We start from the raw sequence: 20,469 nt of genomic DNA, 5'->3' as shown, positions 1-20,469 counted from the left end.
AATATATGCAATTCAAACAAAATCTTACATTATATCAACAGAAAACGAAAGGTGGATGTAGGGGAACTATGATGATCTTTCGGCATACTTCACACATACTAACTATAGCGGACCAAATTTGTTAGGTATGGAGAAACGCAAAAAGTGGAAAAAACCATGCACAAACGAACGCGATAGCCTTAATGTTGTACCCTATAAGCTATGTACAAAGTGAAGAGCACTGACACTGAGCCCCAGTACAAATTAGGCTCAACAGAAGAACGAACGGTGACCGGCTTCATAAAAAAACGGACAGGCTGGTGTGATCAGCTGATGGTGTCCGCTCCTCTGCTAACAAAAGGGAAAAGACGCACGTACTTTTGAATGCCGTGCGCGATTCCTTGACTTTTTTCTGTATTTTTTGGCAAATATACAAAGAGATTTGGTACTTTTTTTTTTTTTTTTTTGGAGTATTGAACGCAAGTTGTATTCTGACTGATTTGTTATAGGGAAAATGGCAAAATTGACGTTAGTTGTTACATTATTTCGTATTTTTTTGAGGTGGTGTTGCCTAGTTTGGTGCGGTCAGCGTCAGGCAGCGAAGACATGTAGATAAAAGCGACCGCGTATATCCCGAACTTTCCGCCCCAAGTTATTGAGTTACTCATTGACCAGTAACGCAAAGTACTCTAGTTATTACCATTAGCGTATGCTATATATCTTCAAGCGGTACAAAGCGATGAACATAGATGCTTGAGGCGTTTAACACATCAAGCCACTGTTGCTCTGAGGCGGCCTGCACCATCTCCCGGGCCCGCCATCCCCTCCCGCCCCCTCCCGGCTTGCGCAGTGTACAAAAGTTAAGGCGTAACGAACTCTTACTCCAGGAAAAGGGGGTCTACAGCGGCAGGGGACGGGGGCTGCAGGGGGGGTGGTGGTGCAGGGCGCGTTAATACATTATTCTGTTTCCTCTTCTGTATATAAATCTAGGGCAACGACACGCTGCGATAGTGGCTGTATGGCGCGTGTGTGTGCCGCGTGTGGGGAGATGGGCTCCAGGGTGCATGACTCTTGACTGTTGTTACTGATGATGATGATGGCAGCGGTGGCAGCGGCGGCGGCGGCGGCGGCGGCGGCGGCGGTGACGATGTTATAGTTGTTCTGGAGGTGGTGGTTGTGGTGGTGGTGGTGGTCGTCGACGCCTAGAGGCACTATTAAATGAGGGATTCAACACAATGCGCTTCACTGTACACACACTTCAGCGTCCTGAGGCTGTCGACGTATCACAAGACTGGTCAGATGTGAGGGTGACACACACCACCGTAGCGGGGAGTGGGGGGGAAGGAGCGTGGGGATTGGGAGGTAGGGTGAGGGTGAGGGTGCCGCCAACAGCAGGAGGGGGGTACCGCTTTCAAGCAGTGCCTCAGGGGCAAGCGGGCACTGGGAGGCAAGCGGGGAGCTGCGAGAGGCAGTCTTGGTGGGGCGGGTTTCCAACACTCGCCCTCACTGTCAAGTTTATCACAATTAGCACTTCGACACGTCCTGGCGCCCAGCCTATCGACTCCGCCGCGGCCCCGTCAGTTTCGTACAAAAGTCATATAGTATTTATAGGTATATCTATTTATATATTATACATTTCCTCAGTATTAGTAGCTCTCTGGTAATGACACGTCTGTCCCGTGATAGCCTCGCAGTACCCAGTAATCGTGAACATCCCGTAATAGGTCATGAAACTCAGAAATCTACTTATCACATCAAAGAGATCCCGCCAAGAATTCTCTTTGGGCCTACAACTGAAAAACCACCGTCGTGGGGGATGTGGTGTGCATATAAACAAAGAGTCCCGACAGGCAACTCCGCTAACTGCAGTAGTCAACCCGGCTGTGGGTCCGCCGGGGAAAACAGACTTCTTGAAAGACATGTCACTCGTGTTAGCATGAAAACAGCAACGGTTGTGTGGTGAGCAGATTGGTGGGTGGCCTTTGTACAGGAAAGCTTCTTGGAAAAAAAAAAAAAAAAAAAACTGGTGAGGGGAGGGCGAAGAGGAGAAGGGGATGGAGGGGGCGACAGGGGGGTATGCTGGAGGAGGAGGAGGAGGAGGAGGAGGAGGAGGAGGAGGAGGAGGAAACGAACACAGCATAGCCTAGAGGGATCAACAAAGGTCCTACCGTAAGAACGATGACGAGGGGCTATTGATAGTCTAGTACAAAGTTAGTTCTCAGAGTAGAAACGCAGCTGCAGACGCGCACTACCTAAATACTTCCAACTGGCGTGGCGTGATGGTCTAGCACTCCATCACCCCACCAGCTCGCGCTACTCGGCCCGGCGCGGTGTTCCTCCCTTCAGCGATTCCCTCCCTTCCCTCCCTCCCCCCTCCCGCCACCACCCAGCTCCTCTCTTCTCCACACCGCGGCGGGCCTCGCGTGGCGCCAAGCTTTCTCATTATCTTTTCTAGAGTGTGAGCCGCCCTTGTCCGAGCCGTGGCCCTTGAGTTCTCAGATGTGGAAGGAAGCGAGTTTAAGCGTGGCGACGAGAGATATATTTCTCTCCAATGAACTCAAGGCACAAGGCTATGAGGCGGAGAAGGGGGAGAACGAGGAGGAGGAGGAAGGGAGACAGATGGATAGCACGAGAGACAGAGCGAGAGAAGAGGGGAAAACGGATGAGATTGAAAACCAAAAGATTGAAGAGAGGAAGTGGGGTAATTGTAGTTATGATTATCACTGCATTATAGTTATACAGTTACATGAGAATTACCGTAACCTGAGACAAGTCATAGTAATGTAAATGCTGTTATCTCAGCCATTACAAACTATTCCTTACGATCAATCCAAAAGATGCTAATAATCTGACTCTGAGCGAAACTTATCCATCGTAAACGTATCCATCAATAGTACGTAGTAGTAATAATGACTATAAACAATGGTAAAGTAAGTACAGTAGTACAATGGTAGTAATAATAAAAGCAGTCAAACAATCCCGGCTCGAATGTGCTGTTCTTTTTTTTTCTTTTTTTGAAACATGACACGAATCACAAGGAAAGACGAACGTAGCGAAATGACACAATCATGGAACGACCTTTATGTGAGCGATGCCTTAAGATACCAGCCAATTCAGTTTTCCAGTTAATTTGAGACATATACATTAACTTTTTTTTTTTAGCCCTCTTTCTTTTTTTATTTTATTTTTTTGTACAATTACTATTAGCAGTTTCCTTCTAGTATCGCTCCTCGCGGCACCTCACTCGTTGCTGTGGAGGATGAGATCTTCTGTGGAATCGTCGGAGATATGCAGGTAGATGATCCAGTACATGAGATTGAAACAGACGAAACAAACAGGGAACACGATCCGCGAGTATTTGTCGATGTCAGACGGTGAGCAACCATACAGCTTGTTGAGACCCTGCGGGGAGAGACACGGGGGGGAGAGACAGGTGTTAGTTCACGTGTTCTAGAAAGTAAAGAAAGATAGAGTACAAGACTTGATAATGTCAAACTGCAATGCTACTACTCATCTCTTCGTGGTTACTGAAACACGTAGGATTAAGAAGAGTTAGTGACTGCAAAATGTTATTACTACACTACAATCTTAGTGTCTTAGTTTTTTTTTTTTTTTTGTGGTTAAAGAAGCATGTAAAATTAAGGTTTTTTTTTTAATTACTGACTTGACAAACTACTTCTTAAACTTCTAAATTTCTTTCGTGATGAAAGGAAAGAGGAAAAGGACAAAGAAGATATTTAAGTTAGTGATTACAAACTACTTCTTTAACTACTGTACAATGATCGTCCTATATATTTTGTGGTTAAAGAAATGATTAAATTGAAATTTATTTATTTAAAATATCTTTAAAGTTAGGAAAGCAAGAGGTGTTTTAGTTATAGCTTCAATAGTTAGTTAGTTAGTTAGTTAGTTAGTCAGCAGCAAGCATTTAGCGTTTATAAGATTAATTTATGACTGACAATGTTTATGATCTACTGGCAGCAATTGCCTTTATTTACTACAAGTATTTAAGAGAGAGAGAAAAAAAAAGAAACAAACAAAAGTTCGTACCTACATTAATTAGGCAGACTGATTTACATGAAACTATTATATACACAGTTAATCATCCGTGGCAAAAGGGGAATAGCAATATTGGTAATAATAACAAAAAGGAGAAAAACACCGCATGGGTTCTAATTTCACAAGTAATTAATGTTACGCTCCATCTCTGATAAGCTTCAAATAGTTAGCAGAGTTAATTACAGTACTATTATAGAGGCGATCTATTCAGCCGCTGTCTGGTAGTAACACAAATGCTTAATTAGTTGGGAGTAATTAGCCAAAGTTGTAATTAATTATCAGAAGCTGCCCTGACGGAAAAAAAAAATAAGATTAATAAAAAAAAATAACGTTGTTTGCGGAAAAGTTACGAATTATAAAAAATTGTATAGCGATGATGAAAAGATTAATTACGTATTTATTTAGTTTTTTCTTCTTTAGGGAAATGAACGAACACTGATAAAAAAGTAAAGAATACAGAGAAAATACATGTTAATACTTGAGAGACAAAAATATACATGAGAAAAGGGAACCACAAAGATAATAATAATAAGAAACAGACAAACAAACCAAAAAAAGAAATCATGAAACACACACACACACACACACACAAACCACACACACACACACACACACACACACACACACACACACACACACACACACACACACTCTCTCTCTCTCTCTCAAGCAAAAAACAGCATAATCACATACTTTTGGCGTCATTAACGGGACCGACAGGTGTTGTGAGGCGGGCGGCAGGCAGGTGAATGTCCGCTACCTTACTTATCAGGCACCGCTAACACGTGAGCCAATTCCTTACACATTACAACAGGGAGGCAAGAAAATACTGTACCGTCTGACTCTCCTTCCTTCGCCCACGCCGCCACTCGCACACGCACGCAAACTAAGCCAAAAGTGCAAAAAAAAAAAAGAAAAAAAAAAAAAGAAAAAAAATACGAGAAAATTTCCTTAGTTTGATGCTTTATTTGAGGTCTTTCAACATTTTATTTATAAATTACTTTTTCTTATATTTTTTTTAAATTATTTTTTTTTATACCCCAGTGCATGTGTGAGTGGCAGCTAAGAGGTGAATCTTTTAGTTTACGTTCATTTTTGTCTTCATTTTTTTCTGTATTTTTTTTTTTCCCAGTCGGACCCGTCAACAAAATCAGACTTACTCTTGTTCACGTTCTCTTCCTTACACTCACATACAGATACACAGAGTCACCAGCAGAGAAGAAACAGACTTGATGAACGGAGTGCTCCACAGAAAACGGGTCGTTGGGTAAGGGGAAGGCAAGGAAAACGGATGAGAGGAGACTCCGACAAAACACACAATAGAAAACGGAGAACTGGAGAACACTAGACAAGCAGAGACACACGCAGGAGGGGAGTCAGCACGTGAGTCTGTTCCTCTCCTTCCTTACCTGCTTCGTCTGCTTCAGGTAAGCGGCAAAAACACTACAGACATTTTTCACAAAGTACAGGAGGAAAGTAGAGAGAAAGAGAGGAGAGAAAGATGGACTGAGAAAACTATGAATGGAGGTACAGATGGTTGAAAGAAAGAAAATGGTTTGAGAGTTTGCGAGTGAGTGAGGGAGGAGAGCGCGTGTGAAAAGCTGGAGAGAGAGAGAGAGAGAGAGAGAGAGAGAGAGAGAGAGAGAGAGAGAGAGAGAGAGAGAGAGAGAGAGAGAGAGAGAGAGAGAGAGAGAGAGAGAGAGAGAGAGAGAGAGAGAAACGTGGCCAGTAAGTGGGCAAGGCAAATGTGACGATGGTGAATAAAGCGAAAAAAAAAAAATCGATCGAAAAAAATCTAACCCTCCCCCAAAAAAAATCTAACAAAACGAACGTGGCAAAAAAAAAAAAAAAAAAAAAAATCACTGAAAACAACGACCTAATCATGGCGGTCCTGTGGTGGTGGTGGTGGTGGTGGTGGTGGTGGAGCGAGTGGTGTCTGCAGCATGCCACGCACGTGTCCCCGATCCCCCAGCCCTTGATCTGAACGTCCTGAACCTGACACGCAAGACATCCAAGACCATTCAGGAAAAATTCGAATGCATCAAACTTTTAGCAAACCTCTTGACGGGGGATACCATACATTCTAGCTCTGTGACGCATCAAAGGGGTTACGGGCGTGAAGAAAACGGGAGGTGAGGGTTTTTCGTTACACTTGGATATCTCGGTGCGGTGTCAAGAGCTGGGGGGAGGGGGGGGTGTACCGGGTGGAAGTCAATCTACACTTAATGATAGAACTGTGGATACTTGTCTAAGTGCAAGTATCGCAAACAACACTTAATGACCAAACCAAAAGGTGTTGCTGACATACATGAGTCCTCAGCGGAAAATCATATGTGATCTGTAAGTAAACAAAGGAAAAGGAGTAATGGCCGCACGTCGCCGAGGAACTCTCGTGATCTATCCTTCCAGTGACGTTGTTCTCCATGGCGTAAGGTAACAAATAATAATAATGATAATAATAATAATAATAATAATAATAATAATAACAACAGTAATGATCAAGACATACAAACCACTAACTGACACTTAATATACTATCTTAAATCCAAACTCTAGTGTAAAAATTTAGAAAAGAAGAAAAAAAGAAAACAAGTGAGACAAAAAGGACTTCTATAAAAAAAAAAAAGGGCACTAAACAGAATTTGCTCTAATAACAAGTGGACTAAAAGGTGGAGCTGACATTGAGTTGATCTGTCACGCTGGTTACTCAGTGGGCAAGACAAGGTGGCCTAGACTACACGTACTTAAAAGGGTCAAAGTGCCTTACTAAGTGTGGTGTGAGAGAAGAGAAAACAAGTTAGTGCCAGCTCGCGTCCTTTTCAGCAGACTAAGGCCCATGTTGTTAAACGTTTCGGCATCTTACCTACACTACTTTTAACAACCTCTAGTGGGAATACGATTTTCAAGGGAATTTTCATATTAATAGCGATAGTTTAACATGTATTCTGCATCAGTATTAGAAGAGACACCCATGAGATCATAGCCAATCATCTCTGCGGCATTTGAAAGTAATCCTTATGAGAGAAAATGGGTCTCAGAAAATGGAGCTAAATCCAATGTTCTTGTATCTCTGAGAATCGTATTGTTAAACTTTTTAGGGTCTCATAACAATTATGTTAAAAAGACCAGTCGAATTTTTTGTAGATTCTTCTTTTTACTAATGATACAGAACGGATGCCAAACTCTTAATAGAATCACAGAAACCTCCTTAAAAACTCCGGCAACTTCCACTAGAGCCTGTCAAAGTGGTCGAAACAAGACGATGAAACGTTTATAAACACTGCTCTGGGTCTCCTCAAGGGCACAGATTGTCCCTCTGCTATTTCTTTATTCAAAATGGAGACGTAGACGTTGGGCATTAGATTTGTAGACAAGTGACCGGTGGAATGATACCAACACACATAAACACATCCACCACTGAAAAACATTATGGTGAAAAATTTTCCTGAACGTTCCTTATCATTTCTTTACTAACAATTATGACATACTAAGCATTGGATTTTAAATTATTGTAGAACATTTGCACTTCTAAAAAGGGCACCATTCACACATCCTCCATTCACGAAAAAAATTCTCAAGCCATCATCAATCCTTATTTATGCAGATAACATCTACCAACAACCACGTATTCGACTGAAATAAGTTTTGTTTAACATTTTTTACATTTTCATTCTCAAACTTGTATTCATGACATTGCCAGATATCTTGAATTAACTTCACATTATTACTCTCAATACCATATTCAAGTATTTATTGCTCATTTTCTTTATTCTCCTTTACTATGATATCCTTAACTCGTATGTAAATATATATTTCACTTTTTTTATCCTCCTTCACATAAATAATCCCACAACTCGTATTTAAGAGCTTATTTCTAAGTTTCCTTATTTCACTTCACATTATTACCTTCCTTGTATTTAAGCATTTATATTCATCTTTATTATCATAATGAACCCTTTATTTCATACAAGGACTGCCACATGTAGGCCTAATGGCTTCTTGCAGCTTCTCTTATGTTTTATTTTTATGTAACCTCCCGGTCTCCTCAATAATACTGGCAGTGAAGACACAAGAGAAGGGCAAGGTGTTAGAAATCCAGGGGCTTTGTGTCTACTCCTTAAAATCTAGTAGAGCAAACGTTTGGGAAAGGTAAGTGCAGGTATAGAAGACTCAGCAAACGTTCTCTTCTTCATTATCAAACGTTTCTGAGTAGCACGTGTGTGTTAAAACGTTTAATACCTACTGGTTATATTTTCTGAGAGTTCGAGAAGGGATAGAAAATAAAAAATAATGTTGAATGCGAAAGGAGGAAGGACAGAAAGACGAGGAAAAGAAGAGAAAATGAAAATATGAGAGATAAAGGAAAAAAACAGAGATATATGGAAATCGATAAATGATGGAATAAATGATAACAAAGTTATGTAAGTAATATAGAAGGGGATGAACAGTAGTGAGAAAAGAAAATATAATGAGAGAGAGATAAGAGATTGAAACAGAAATTGTGTAAATACGGAAGGTGAGATAAACGAAAGCAGTCAAAACAGTGGATGAGAGAGAGAGAGAGAGAGAGAGAGAGAGAGAGAGAGAGAGAGAGAGAGAGAGAGAGAGAGAGAGAGAGAGAGAGAGAGGCGACAGGAGACAGAAACATACCTACAGAGACAAAACGGTAATGAAAAAGAAAAAGCAAGAATGAAAAAAAAAAAAAGAAAACGAAATGAAAACGGGTGAGGAATATGGGTGACTGAGCCATTACCTTGTTGATGTCCTTGTGAGGCAGGAGGTTGGCGAGGGGCGGGGGTGCCTCCTCGTCTGCACGCCCGTTAATGGTGTTCTCGAGGGGTGCCGCCCTTCGAGTGGGTTTTGGGATCGTGTAGTTTGTAGCGGACCTCCTGGAACAAGGCAACACTTACGACGAGGCAAGGGAGACTATACCTGGTCAATATATCCTTGTATTTTACCTAGTACTAACTTAACTTGACCTTCCCTAGTACATCCCTTAACTTTATCCCTTTATATTTCGTGCTTTCTTGTTTTTATAATTTATTTTTTTAGGGCTTTTTTTTTTTTTTTTTGGTTCATCTTTGGGCTTCCCTAGTGAGGGTACCTGGTCAAATCCTTGGTTTTTCCAAGTGTTCTCGAGGGTGCCGCCCTTCGAGTGGGTTTTGGGATCGTGTAGTTTGTAGCGGACCTCCTGGAACAAGGCAACACTTACGGGGAGGCAAGGGAGACGGGACCTGGTCATAGCCTACTTATCTATCTGCTGCTATCTTGATTCTCTCTTAGTATTAGGTTTTTATTTCAATTTTCGTATTTTCATTAACTTATACTTTAGTCTTTTTTGTAAATTTTTATGCATTCCTAGTATTTATCACCCCCTAATACTATTTTGATCTTTCCTATTACATGCATAGTGAGTTTTAGTACATTTTTGTTTGTAATTTAGTAACAGATGCTTTTTTTCACTGAGTAATTCCTACTGCCCCCCCTAGTACGCATGCATCATCCTACTTGTCCTCCTAGTATATCCAAAAATCATCCTGGTCTTTCATTCAGTCTCCTAATACTGTCCTGATATCTTGAAACACATCCAAAAATCATAATAGCATTGACTTCCTAAGCTCACAGACATCCTAGTACTTACCTGGGAGCTGCTACAATCTTCCTAGTACATCCAGGTTCTTATTGCACATGAGGGAAGCCACAAAGGGCTCTCCAATCCCATATAGCAGAGATCTCGATCCCCCTTACCTCCCTCCATTAGAGTTGGAGAGATGATTACATGATGAATAGTACATAATGATGAGTAAAGAACAGATACCAGAAACCTATTGGTTTGTAACGAGGGTACCTGTTATTCTATGTACTAATCTATTCATTTACTACTTGTGCTAAGCTACGTGTGAGGGAGGAGAGAAGAACAGGTGGAAATAGAACAGGGACTGGAGTTAACAGGGAAAGGATGGGATGTTTGTGTGTGGGGAGCAATAGGAGGTAAGGTCTGGGTGATGTGGAAATGGACTGGGTGGTTGTGTTGGTGTTTGTGATGATGTGATTGACTGGGTGTGGAGTAACGTAGTGGTGGTGGTGCTGGTATCTTGGTGGTGGTGGTACTGGAGTCTTGGTGGTGGTGGTGGTAGCGTCTTAGTGGTGGTGGTGCTGGTGGTAGGAGGAGGAGGAGGAGGAGGAGGAGGAGGAGGAGGAGGAGGAGGAGGAGGAGGAGGAGGAGGGCGAGGACGACAGAGAGAGAGAGAGAGAGAGAGAGAGAGAGAGAGAGAGAGAGAGAGAGATGAGAGAGAGAGAGAGAGAGAGAGAGAGAGAGAGAGTTTATGAAAAAAAAAGAATAAACAAAGAAAACAGAAGAAGTGAATGAATGTGCGAGTGAAAAAATGAATTAGCACATGTAAATATAAAAAAAAAAGACGTAAAAAGAAAACATTCATATAACATTCAACACGAGTAAATGAATGAAAGTGAATACACAAGTGAAATCGAGTGAAAGCAATTGAGTGAGTGAGTGAGTGAGTGAGTGAACTAATAGGTGTAAAAACTTAGCAAATAGAGAAAACACTCATATCATTCAACACGAGTAAGTAAGTGAGCAAAGTGAGTGAGTGAGTGAGTGAGTGAGTGAGTGAGTGAGTGAGTGAGTGAGTGAGTAAACAAATGAACGTATATAAAAAATACAAAGCAAACACTTCATAACATTGAACACAAGTGAGTAAAAAGCGAATAAGTGAGTGAGTGATGTGAGTGAGTGAGTGAAGTGAGTGAGAGGAAGACTGAATCAGCACACACACACAAAAAAAAAAGGATGAAATTACCAAGCAGATTTAACACGAATATGTGAATGGAGGTAAATAAACACTGTAACTGAATACGTGAGCTGAGTGAGTGAGTGAGTGAGTGAGTGCGCTGAGTCGTACCACCTCGGCGTTGTACTCACTGTTGTCTTGGGGGCGTGGTCAGGATGGTCGTGTGAAGTGTGCGAATGATCCACCTGCTGTTTCCGTTGCTCCGCCAACTTCTGAATGGCCAACACTCGGGTCCTCCTCATCTGAATCCTCTTCCCCATGTAGCCCACGGCGGCGTACTCTGCAGGAGGGAGACGTGGGTAAGTGTAGGAGGGAGTGGGCGAGGATGGGATTGCGTGGGAGGATGGGAGAGAGAGAGAGAGAGAGAGAGAGAGAGAGAGAGAGAGAGAGAGAGAGAGAGAGAGAGAGAGAGAGAGAGAGAGAGAGAGAGAGAGAGAGAGAAAAAGTTAATAAAGGAAACAAGATTCATAGCCAGAGAAAAAGTGCATACGTGGATGAAGAAGAGAGTGAGTGAGTGAGTGAGTGAGAGGCAGAAATTAGTGAGTAAAAGGAATGAGTCAGTAAAGAAAATAAGATTCAACACCGGAACGGAAATTGTTATTGTGGAGAGAAAGAAAGAAGAAGGGGAATGAAGGGAATGAATATGTAGAGAGAGAGAGAGAGAGAGAGAGAGAGAGAGAGAGAGAGAGAGAGAGAGAGAGAGAGAGAGAGAGAGAGAGAGAGAGAGAGAGAGAGGATAAGAACACTCAAGTAAAGCTCAAAGGGGTTGACTGAGGAAAAATAATCAAGGAAGGGGACGGGAAGGAGTGCCGGAGGAGGAGGAGGAGGAGGAGGAGGAGGAGGAGGAGGAGGAGGAGGAGGAGGAGGAGGAGGAGGAGGAAAAAACAAAATAAGCATGAAAAAAAAAGTCTAGGAGGAAGGAAAGGAATTTTAAAACGATCCAAGGAGAGATGAAAGCAAAAAATACAAGAAGCAAGTAAAGAATGAGAGAAATACGGAGGAGGGAAGATGAGAAAGGAGATAGCAATTAAGGTTAGTACAAATGTCTTAATGATGTGATAATGGACTTTACTTTCACTAACTGGGGAAAATGTGGGTTAGTTGAAACTTCACACAATGTTCATGAGGCTTCGAGACTCCTAGTGAACCACTTAGTCTTGTCATCAGCATAGGCAGTGTCATCATCATCATCATCATCAGGTAAATAAACATGTTATCTTACGTGTGGTTTAATAATTGATGAATGAGGCTTCGAAACCATTAATAAACCACTTCATTTAGCTATCAACTTTGCCTGTCATCATCACCATCATCGTCATTATCGTCATCATCATTATCATCACCATTATCTTCATCATCATCAGAAAAAGAAGAAGAAGAAGAAGAAAAAGAAGAAGAGGGAGGAGGAGGAGGAGGAGGAGGAGGAGGAGGAGGAGGAGGAGGAGGAGGAGGAGGAGGAGGAGGAGGAGGAGGAGGAGGAGGAGGAGGAGGAAAAGAAAAACAAGAAGGACAAAAACAAGAAGATCAACAAGAAGAAGAACAAGAACAAGAAGAACAAGAACAAGAAGAAACAACAACAACAACAGCAACAACAAAGAAAATGACGAAGAGGGAACCAAGGTCAATTTAATTCCACACCAGACACCTTGAAAAATCTTCAAAGCTCTGCCGTGGCGAAGAATAAAAAACAAACCCGGAGTCACACACACCAAAGGGCCTCAGATGAAGACGAACACACACACACACACACACACACACACACACACACACACACACACCGTAGCAAACACCCTCTCCCTTGCAAAACAAAACACCCTCTCCCTTGCTTCTCCATACAAACTCACCCCATACCTTCTCTTAACGTTATACATACACCTAAAACAGCCATTCACTATGTACATAGACTAACCTAACCTAATCTAACCTAACCACCCTCGAAAACTCAAATAACTTTCACTACAGCCTCCTCAAACTATCACTAAAATCATAAAAGCGTCCTTGAAAACCGCAACAACCTCCACTAGAGCCTGCTAAATGCAATCAAGGTAGGACGCTGACACGTTAGAAAATACAGGACCTTATCTATATCTACTTGTACATACGTGCAACCTGAGTCTGTCTTACCTAGAAGCGAGGCGAACACCATGACGAAACAGGTGCCCAGGTAGACATCGATTGACTTCACGTACGATATCTTGGGTAGGGCGGCGTTGGTGGAGGACATGAGGGTGGTCATAGTGAGCACGGTGGTCACTCCCAAGGATACTCTCGCGGGAGTGGCTGCAGAAGGGGAAGAAGAAAGAGAGCATGAGTAGTCGTAACCATGATATGTGTGTGGGTATGAGTGTTGGGAGAAGAGATATGAATGTTGGATGAGTGGAAAAGATGAAGTGATCAAGTTAGCGCTGAGTCATTAGGAAGATTTTAAAGAAGAGGATGTTAGGTGGAAACAGATAGGTATGTTTCATGCAAGGACTGCCACGTGTAGGCCTGATGGCTTCTTGCAGTTTCCTTTATTTTCTTATGTTCTTTAAGGTATTCATCATTTACAAGGAAATATGTGGAGGGTTTATCTGGACAAATATCAGTAGGAATAAGGGTAAATAAAATAAACATATCTATTATATTAGGGTTGTAGTAATATTTCCACAGTATAACAGCATTGGTTGTAAGAATAAGGATGTCAATGAGAGAGAGAGAGAGAGAGAGAGAGAGAGAGAGAGAGAGAGAGAGAGAGAGAGAGAGAGAGAGAGAGAGAGAGAGAGAGAGAGAGAGAGAGAGAGAGAGAGAGAGAGAGAGAGAGAGTAGCATAAGGACAAAGGGTTTCAGGAAAGTTGTAAGGATTAAAACGTACGCAATGAGGCTTCAAATGATTATATAAAGGATTAGAGAAGACGGGTGTTGAAGAAAATAAGGAGGAAGAGGAAGGGAAGCGCAGGAGGAAGAGAGAGAGAAAAGAAAATACACTAAGAGTAACAGGAATGTGATGAAAGTGAGATTGAAGAAGCAACAGATAAAAGAGAAGGAAAGAGAAAGAAAATATAGGGAGAAAGGATTAGGTACAGGAGTAAAGAAGAGAGAGCGAGAGAAAAATGAGAAAAAGTAAAAATGATGAAAAGAATATAAAAAAAAACATTGTGATTACTTCAAGGAAAAATGTAGAAAGATGAAGACTATAAAATAAAAGTAGAAAACAAGAAAAAATAACAATAAACTTGAGAAGTAAAGTTGTAAAAGTAAAAAAAAAAAATAGAAAGAAAAAAGATAGAATAAAGCAAACATGAGGAGTGAGAACGAGAAAAAAGTAAAGTAATGAAAGGAAATGAAAGAAATGGCGAGAAAACACTGAGAAACGAGAAAGGTGAAAAGTAAAGAAAAGGATTAAAAATAAAACGAGAATACCATCGACACAGCAAAGAAATGATAATAAACCTGAGGAATAAGAAAGACGAAAAGTACTAAAATATAAAAAGAAAACCAAGAGAGAGAGAGAGAGAGAGAGAGAGAGAGAGAGAGAGAGAGAGAGAGAGAGAGAGAGAGAGAGAGAGAGAGAGAGAGAGAGAGAGACCAAAACCAAGACATCAAACTAAAGTACGTAGGTAGAGGAAGGAAAACATTTTCTCAAGAGGATTCTCAGGTGTTTGGATCCCTCTTCAGGCCAATCAAAGGGAATTAGATCAGCTTTTAAATATTCATCAGGGGTGGGGGCTGTTTCCCGCCACCAAGAGGAAAGGCAGATGGAAGGAAGGAAGGAAGGAAGAACGAGAGGCAGGCTGTCGAAGTGAATATTCTAATTAAATGCCTGAAAATTCCTTAGAGAGAGAAAGTAAGAGGAAGTGAAGATGAAAGGTATTGGAGGAAGAAGATGGGAGAGACAGAGATGAAAGAGGGGGTCTGGAATAAAAGTCATGCATACAAGAGAGAGAGAGAGAGAGAGAGAGAGAGAGAGAGAGAGAGAGAGAGAGAGAGAGAGAGAGAGAGAGAGAGAGAGAGAGAGAGAGAGAGAGAGACACACACACACACACACACACACACACACACACACACACACACACACACACACACACACACACACACACACACACACACACACACACACACACTGAGGAAAAAGCCTAAAAACGAATGAGGAAGTGAAATAAGGAAGTAATAAAGGAAAAGGAGGAGGAGGAGGAAGAGGAGGATTGGGAGAAATAGAAACAAGATATAATTAGCCAGAACCCCTACTACTTATCTTCCAGCACACACACACACACACACACACACACACACACACACACACACACACACACACACACACACACGCACACACACAGGTAAGGGGTACCCACTCATCAAAGAACAGGTAACTAAATATCTAACTTTTCAGAACTTTTCAGTCTGGTAAGCAGGTGAGGACTTCCGGCGAGGCGTGAAGAGGTGAGCATGAAAGCGGGAAGCGGGAGGCAGAGAACAACAAACAGGTGGATAAATGAATTAACAAATAAGTAAAACAAAAAGACTAATGGTGGAGTGTTAGCAGTGGTTGGCTGGTGATTGCACTGATATATTGAAGAAGCGATAAGTGGAGAGATGAGAGGACAGACAGACAGACAGACAGACAGACAGACAGACAGACAGACAAGCACACACACACACACACACACACACACACACACACACACACACACACACACACACACACACACACACACACACACACACACACACACACACACACACACACACACACACACACACACACACACACACACACACTATTGGATTAAGTACTTTCAAGTCTAGTGACTAGAAAGTGAAAAAAAAAATATATTACAATGTGTGTGTGTGTGTGTGTGTGTGTGTGTGTGTGTGTGTGTGTGTGTGTGTGTGTGTGTGTGTGTGTGTGTGTGTGTTTAAGAAAAAGTCATACACGGGACCAAAACAAATGACAAAACACATAAATAAATGAAAGAGAGAGAGAGAGAGAGAGAGAGAGAGAGAGAGAGAGAGAGAGAGAGAGAGAGAGAGAGAGAGAATACCCACCCTTACACTTACATACAACACAAATACACCCACAATATACGTATACAAGCAAACCAACAATATTTAGGCAGTGAAATACGTGTGTGCGTGGGTGGGTGTACAAGGGTGTGAGGACTGGCATCACCTTGTACCTACCTGGGGCTGGGGTGGTCAGGTAGGGACAAGGAATACAAGGCTTCATTAACACCTGTACGGCATCACAGCACAGGTGAGATTTTGTGGGCAGGGTGAAGGAAAACGAAGGAAAATGGAAAGCCGAAGAAAATGGGAAGCTGCGGGAAATGAGATGTAACGCACATGGCAGGCTGAAGGAATGGTGGAAGCGAAGGGAATATGGAAGGAAAAGTGCATAAATCGAAAAGCGAAATGATCAGAAACATATGAAAACAGAAGAGAAACTACTGGGAAAATAAACTATGACGCAAAGACAAGATCACGTGACCATACAAACAGAAGAGAATACAACAGCCAAGGCAAGGAGCTGCTCATACATAGACAATGAATAGGAAACGAAGTAAAATAAACAGCAAGGCAAAAGGCATTACTTGGTTACCTGAAGGATAGAAACTGTAGCATGAAATATGTCAAGGAAACACTACTAATGAATGGTGCATATAACAGAGGATAAAAATGAGAGTAGTGCATTAGTGAAGATAAAGAACCGTACAAGTATAAGAAGAAAGTTAATAGTAGTGCATTAGTGAGGATAAATGACCGTACAAGTATAAGTAATGTTGAGATGAAGTATATATCGTAAAAATGGAATAGAAGATGCACATAATATAAAGAATCAGAGGTAAAATGCAGCAGAAGCAGAGAGAGATAATGGATAATCAGATGGACAGGACGAAAGGTGGAAAAAAACACAGGCAGGAACGAGGGAGGAATGGAGTGATGAAGAGAGAGGAAAGTATTGGTTGCCACATAAATCTTCTTAAACATATCACAGGCAGGGTTATGATACACTTAGGTGACTGTGGAAATATCGATAACATCAACCTATACCATAAACGGAAGAAACACCCACGGGTAAACACCGAGTGAAAAAAAAAAATACTATACAAATACAAATAAACACGTATTATCAGACACTGCACATACAACAATCTATAACAAGCAGTATATATATATGTATTTCACACACAACACGTAGACTCTGATCACAGAAACAAACACTATGACACTAACACTAAGGAAAATCCCGGCACACATAAACAAGGGACGGAAAACAAAGAGGGACGCAGAAGTGTACATTGGGGAACACCTGAGGACATTTACCTGAGCGATTGAGCCAGAATGAGACCCACGATATGACCACGATGAGCGAGGAAGGAATATAAATCTGAATCAAGTAGTATCCCATTGACCTCACGAACATGATCTCGCACAGAAGACGCGAGTAGTTCCCTGTGGAGAAGAAAACGGATTAGAGAAAGTGGGACTTGATTGGTGCACTACTTGGTGGAACTTCAAGGGCTGGTGGTATCTGTTGTTATTTTGAAACGCTTTGCTCTCTCACCACGACTATTTTCAAAGGCCACAGAGATGATAAGCCGGATTCTCAAGTGTGTTTCTTCAACTGATAATGTGGTTAATCTGTCATTAGAACCATAAGAAAAGGCATCCTTAAAAACCGTGTACCTTCAACTATGTAGAGTCTTTAGAGAGCAGGGAGGTGCAGCGTAAAAGTGTTTCAGAATATGATCCCTGATTTTCAAGGTTGAAGTCTGGATGCTTATGTATGGAAAGTGGTGACAAATACGGAAAATGAGAGGTAATGTGCATATAATCATGAAAATAAGGTAATAAAAAATTGAATAAGACGTAAAAAATAAAAATAGATTGACGTAGTGTTGGTGTTATTGGTTTAACACGTTTAAGTAAGAGAATCTATAGAAATTTACAAGATGCTTTCAAAGGAAAATGAAAAGGGAAGTGTATAATTGTAAGAATTCATGGTAGAGAAAAGCCAAAATGTAAAGGTTTTCATTTAGAGTTAGTGAGTGAAGTGTGACATTCGATTCTACATTTTGATGAGGCACATTGAAAATAAATCAGCAAAAAATGAAGCACAAATTAATTACGTGATAATTATTAGAATAAAATTAGTTTGAATATGGTAAAAAAAAAAAAAAAACACTGAAAAAAATGTGTTACATTTTGAGTTAGTGAGTGAAGGTGACATTCTAGTTTATATTCTGATGGAGCATACTGAAAATAACAAAGAAAAACTAAGAACAAATGACTTACATGCTAAAACATTTACATTACAACAAAAAAAGCAGCGTGAAACAAAGAACAGAAAGAAAGAAAGAAAAAAAAAACACGAAATGCCGTTAATAGAGACAAAAAATAAAAAGGCTTAGACGATAAAACGCGTATAATTGGAGCAAAACAATTAAGAGATAAGACAAAAATAGAGCAGATTAATCCCAAACCAAAAACTGAAAAAAAGTATAACAATAATCACAAAAGAAAAACATAGACACGAACAGACAGACAACAATAATACGAGCCAAAAATAGATACAAACACGAGGAGCAGACCATACAAACACTTCGCTCACGCTCCGCTCCGCTTCGAAGCTCCGCGAGGCCCTTGATCGAAGCTTCACAAACTCATAATCGCCGTAGCGCCATCTTAGGACACCAAACTTATCCTGCAGGGTGTTGACTTTTCCCTCTCACTCGTAGGACTTGAAGACGAGCCGCCGCGACGCCCTACGAGACTCATTTACATATATATCGGAGCTTCAGTTGCCGATCACTCGTTTAAACTATCATTACCGAGCCTGCTTCGACGCCGGCCGTGCGCGCCTCTCTCTCTCTCTCTCTCTCTCTCTCTCTCTCTCTCTCTCTCTCTCTGTGTGTGTGTTTGTGTGTGTGTGTGTTTGATCTTTTCTTTTTCTTTTCTATTTTTATTCTGTCAAATTCAACTAATCTCTTGCAATAACTTGAAAATGTATTTTCTCTCTCTCTCTCTCTCTCTCTCTCTCTCTCTCTCTCTCTCTCTCTCTCTCTCTCTCTCTCTCTCTCTCTCTCTCTCTCGTGGTGTTTGATTTTTCTTTTTCTTTTCTATTTTTATTCCGTCAAATTCAACAAATCCCGTGTGATAACTTGAAAATGTGCTGAGGTCTGTTGTTCAATTCTCTCTCTCTCTCTCTCTCTCTCTCTCTCTCTCTCTCTCTCTCTCTCTCTCTGTCTCCCCAACACCTAGTTAACCATACATTACACTCTTGCTCATTACACAACATTAGCAAAAGAGAACTGAACGATGAAAAAAAAAAAATGGAGAGGAGACGCTCTTAAAAAGAGAAGATGAAAAAAAGAAAAGTATCGTTTACCAGAATTTCACGCGTTCACTTCCCCTCCCGTGGAAATTTACCTGTGCGTCGTTGCCTTACCGCGAAACCCGTGACGTATTCTTGACGCGCCGCTCTCGTGTCCGTGACGTCAGCGGGAGAACGAACGCTGGTTGGCTCAGAGGGAAGTGGCTTTAACTTGCTCCATGAATATATACATTTTTTCCCACTCCCTCTCTCGATTTTTTCTCTTTCTCTCTGCTTCTTCTCAGGTGTAAAAAAAGACTAAGTTATGAAGGGAAGGGGCTAGAAGGGAGCTAAAGGGAAAAGGAAAGGAAGGGAAGGCGGGGAAGGAAAAGGAATGCTAGGGATTTAGAACAACGGAAGGAGAGGGAAGAAAAGAGAAAAGAAGAGAAGGAAAAGATAGAGAACGAGGGGAAGAGAGGAAAGGGGAGGAAGAGAAGGGGAGTTAAAGGAATGGAAGGAAAGGATAGGGAAGGAAAGGAAGGGGAAGAAAAGGGAAGGGAAGGGAAAGGAAGAAATTGTAAAGGAAAGAATATCAGGGGAGAGGAAAGGAAGGGAAGGGAAAAGAAGGGAAGGGAAGGGAAGGGAAGGGAAGGGAAGGGAAGGGAGGGGGAAGGGAAGGGAAGAGAAGGGGAAGGAAGGGAAGTGATGGGAAGGGAAGAGAAAATAAAGGAAGGAAAGATAACAAAGAAAGAAAGGAAGGGAAAAGGAAGGAAAACAAATGGAATGGCATGGAAGGAAAGGACAGAGAAGGGAGGAGAACAGAGGAGATGGGAGAGAAGGAGAAGATTATGGAAATAAATGGAAAAGAACGGAACGAAAGGGAAGGAACTAAAAGGAAAATAAGGAAGGGGAAGGGAAGGGAAGGGAAGGGAAGGGAAGGGAAGGGAAGGGAAGGCGAGGGTAGGGAAGGGAAGGGTTTGTGGTAGGAGAGTGTAAAGTAGGTTGGTTATTATTCGTCAACAAATTACCGCCCAGTGAAAGGTGTTTGCGTCTCACGGGCTGAAATAATTATCCTGACATAATCAATTTTCTCTGAGGCAGACTTGTAATATTCCAGCTCGACGAGGAGGAGTAAAAAAAAAAAAAGAAAAGAAAAAAAAAATAGGAATGCTGTCAGGAGAATAGATTAAAGGGAGAATACAAGAAGAAATATTTATGTATTGCTGCTGGAGACATCAGACAACAAACAGGCAATACAACACAAACTAACGCACTCACCAACTCAAACCCACTTTCCTGCAATACAACCCTGAAATACAACACGAC

The 20,469-nt window shown here is 41.5% G+C and overlaps 1 protein-coding gene across 1 annotated transcript in view; it reads right to left on the bottom strand.

The window, feature by feature from the left end:
• Positions 1-477: 477 nt before the first annotated feature.
• LOC135091474 (gamma-aminobutyric acid receptor subunit beta-like) overlaps positions 478-20,469 on the bottom strand; it is a 178,114-nt gene continuing 158,122 nt past the window's right edge. The window contains 7 exon segments of the mRNA XM_063989133.1: positions 478-3,381; positions 8,792-8,875; positions 8,877-8,927; positions 9,143-9,229; positions 10,982-11,130; positions 12,975-13,130; positions 17,154-17,282. Of these exon segments, the coding sequence (XP_063845203.1) occupies positions 3,220-3,381; positions 8,792-8,875; positions 8,877-8,927; positions 9,143-9,229; positions 10,982-11,130; positions 12,975-13,130; positions 17,154-17,282 (818 nt within the window). The 3' untranslated portion in view covers positions 478-3,219.

This window comes from Scylla paramamosain, chromosome 37 (genome assembly GCF_035594125.1).
Source record: "Scylla paramamosain isolate STU-SP2022 chromosome 37, ASM3559412v1, whole genome shotgun sequence".
Lineage (NCBI taxonomy): Eukaryota > Metazoa > Arthropoda > Malacostraca > Decapoda > Portunidae > Scylla > Scylla paramamosain.
Note: the sequence above shows the minus strand (reverse complement) of the source record. Positions and strands in the feature narration are given on the sequence as shown.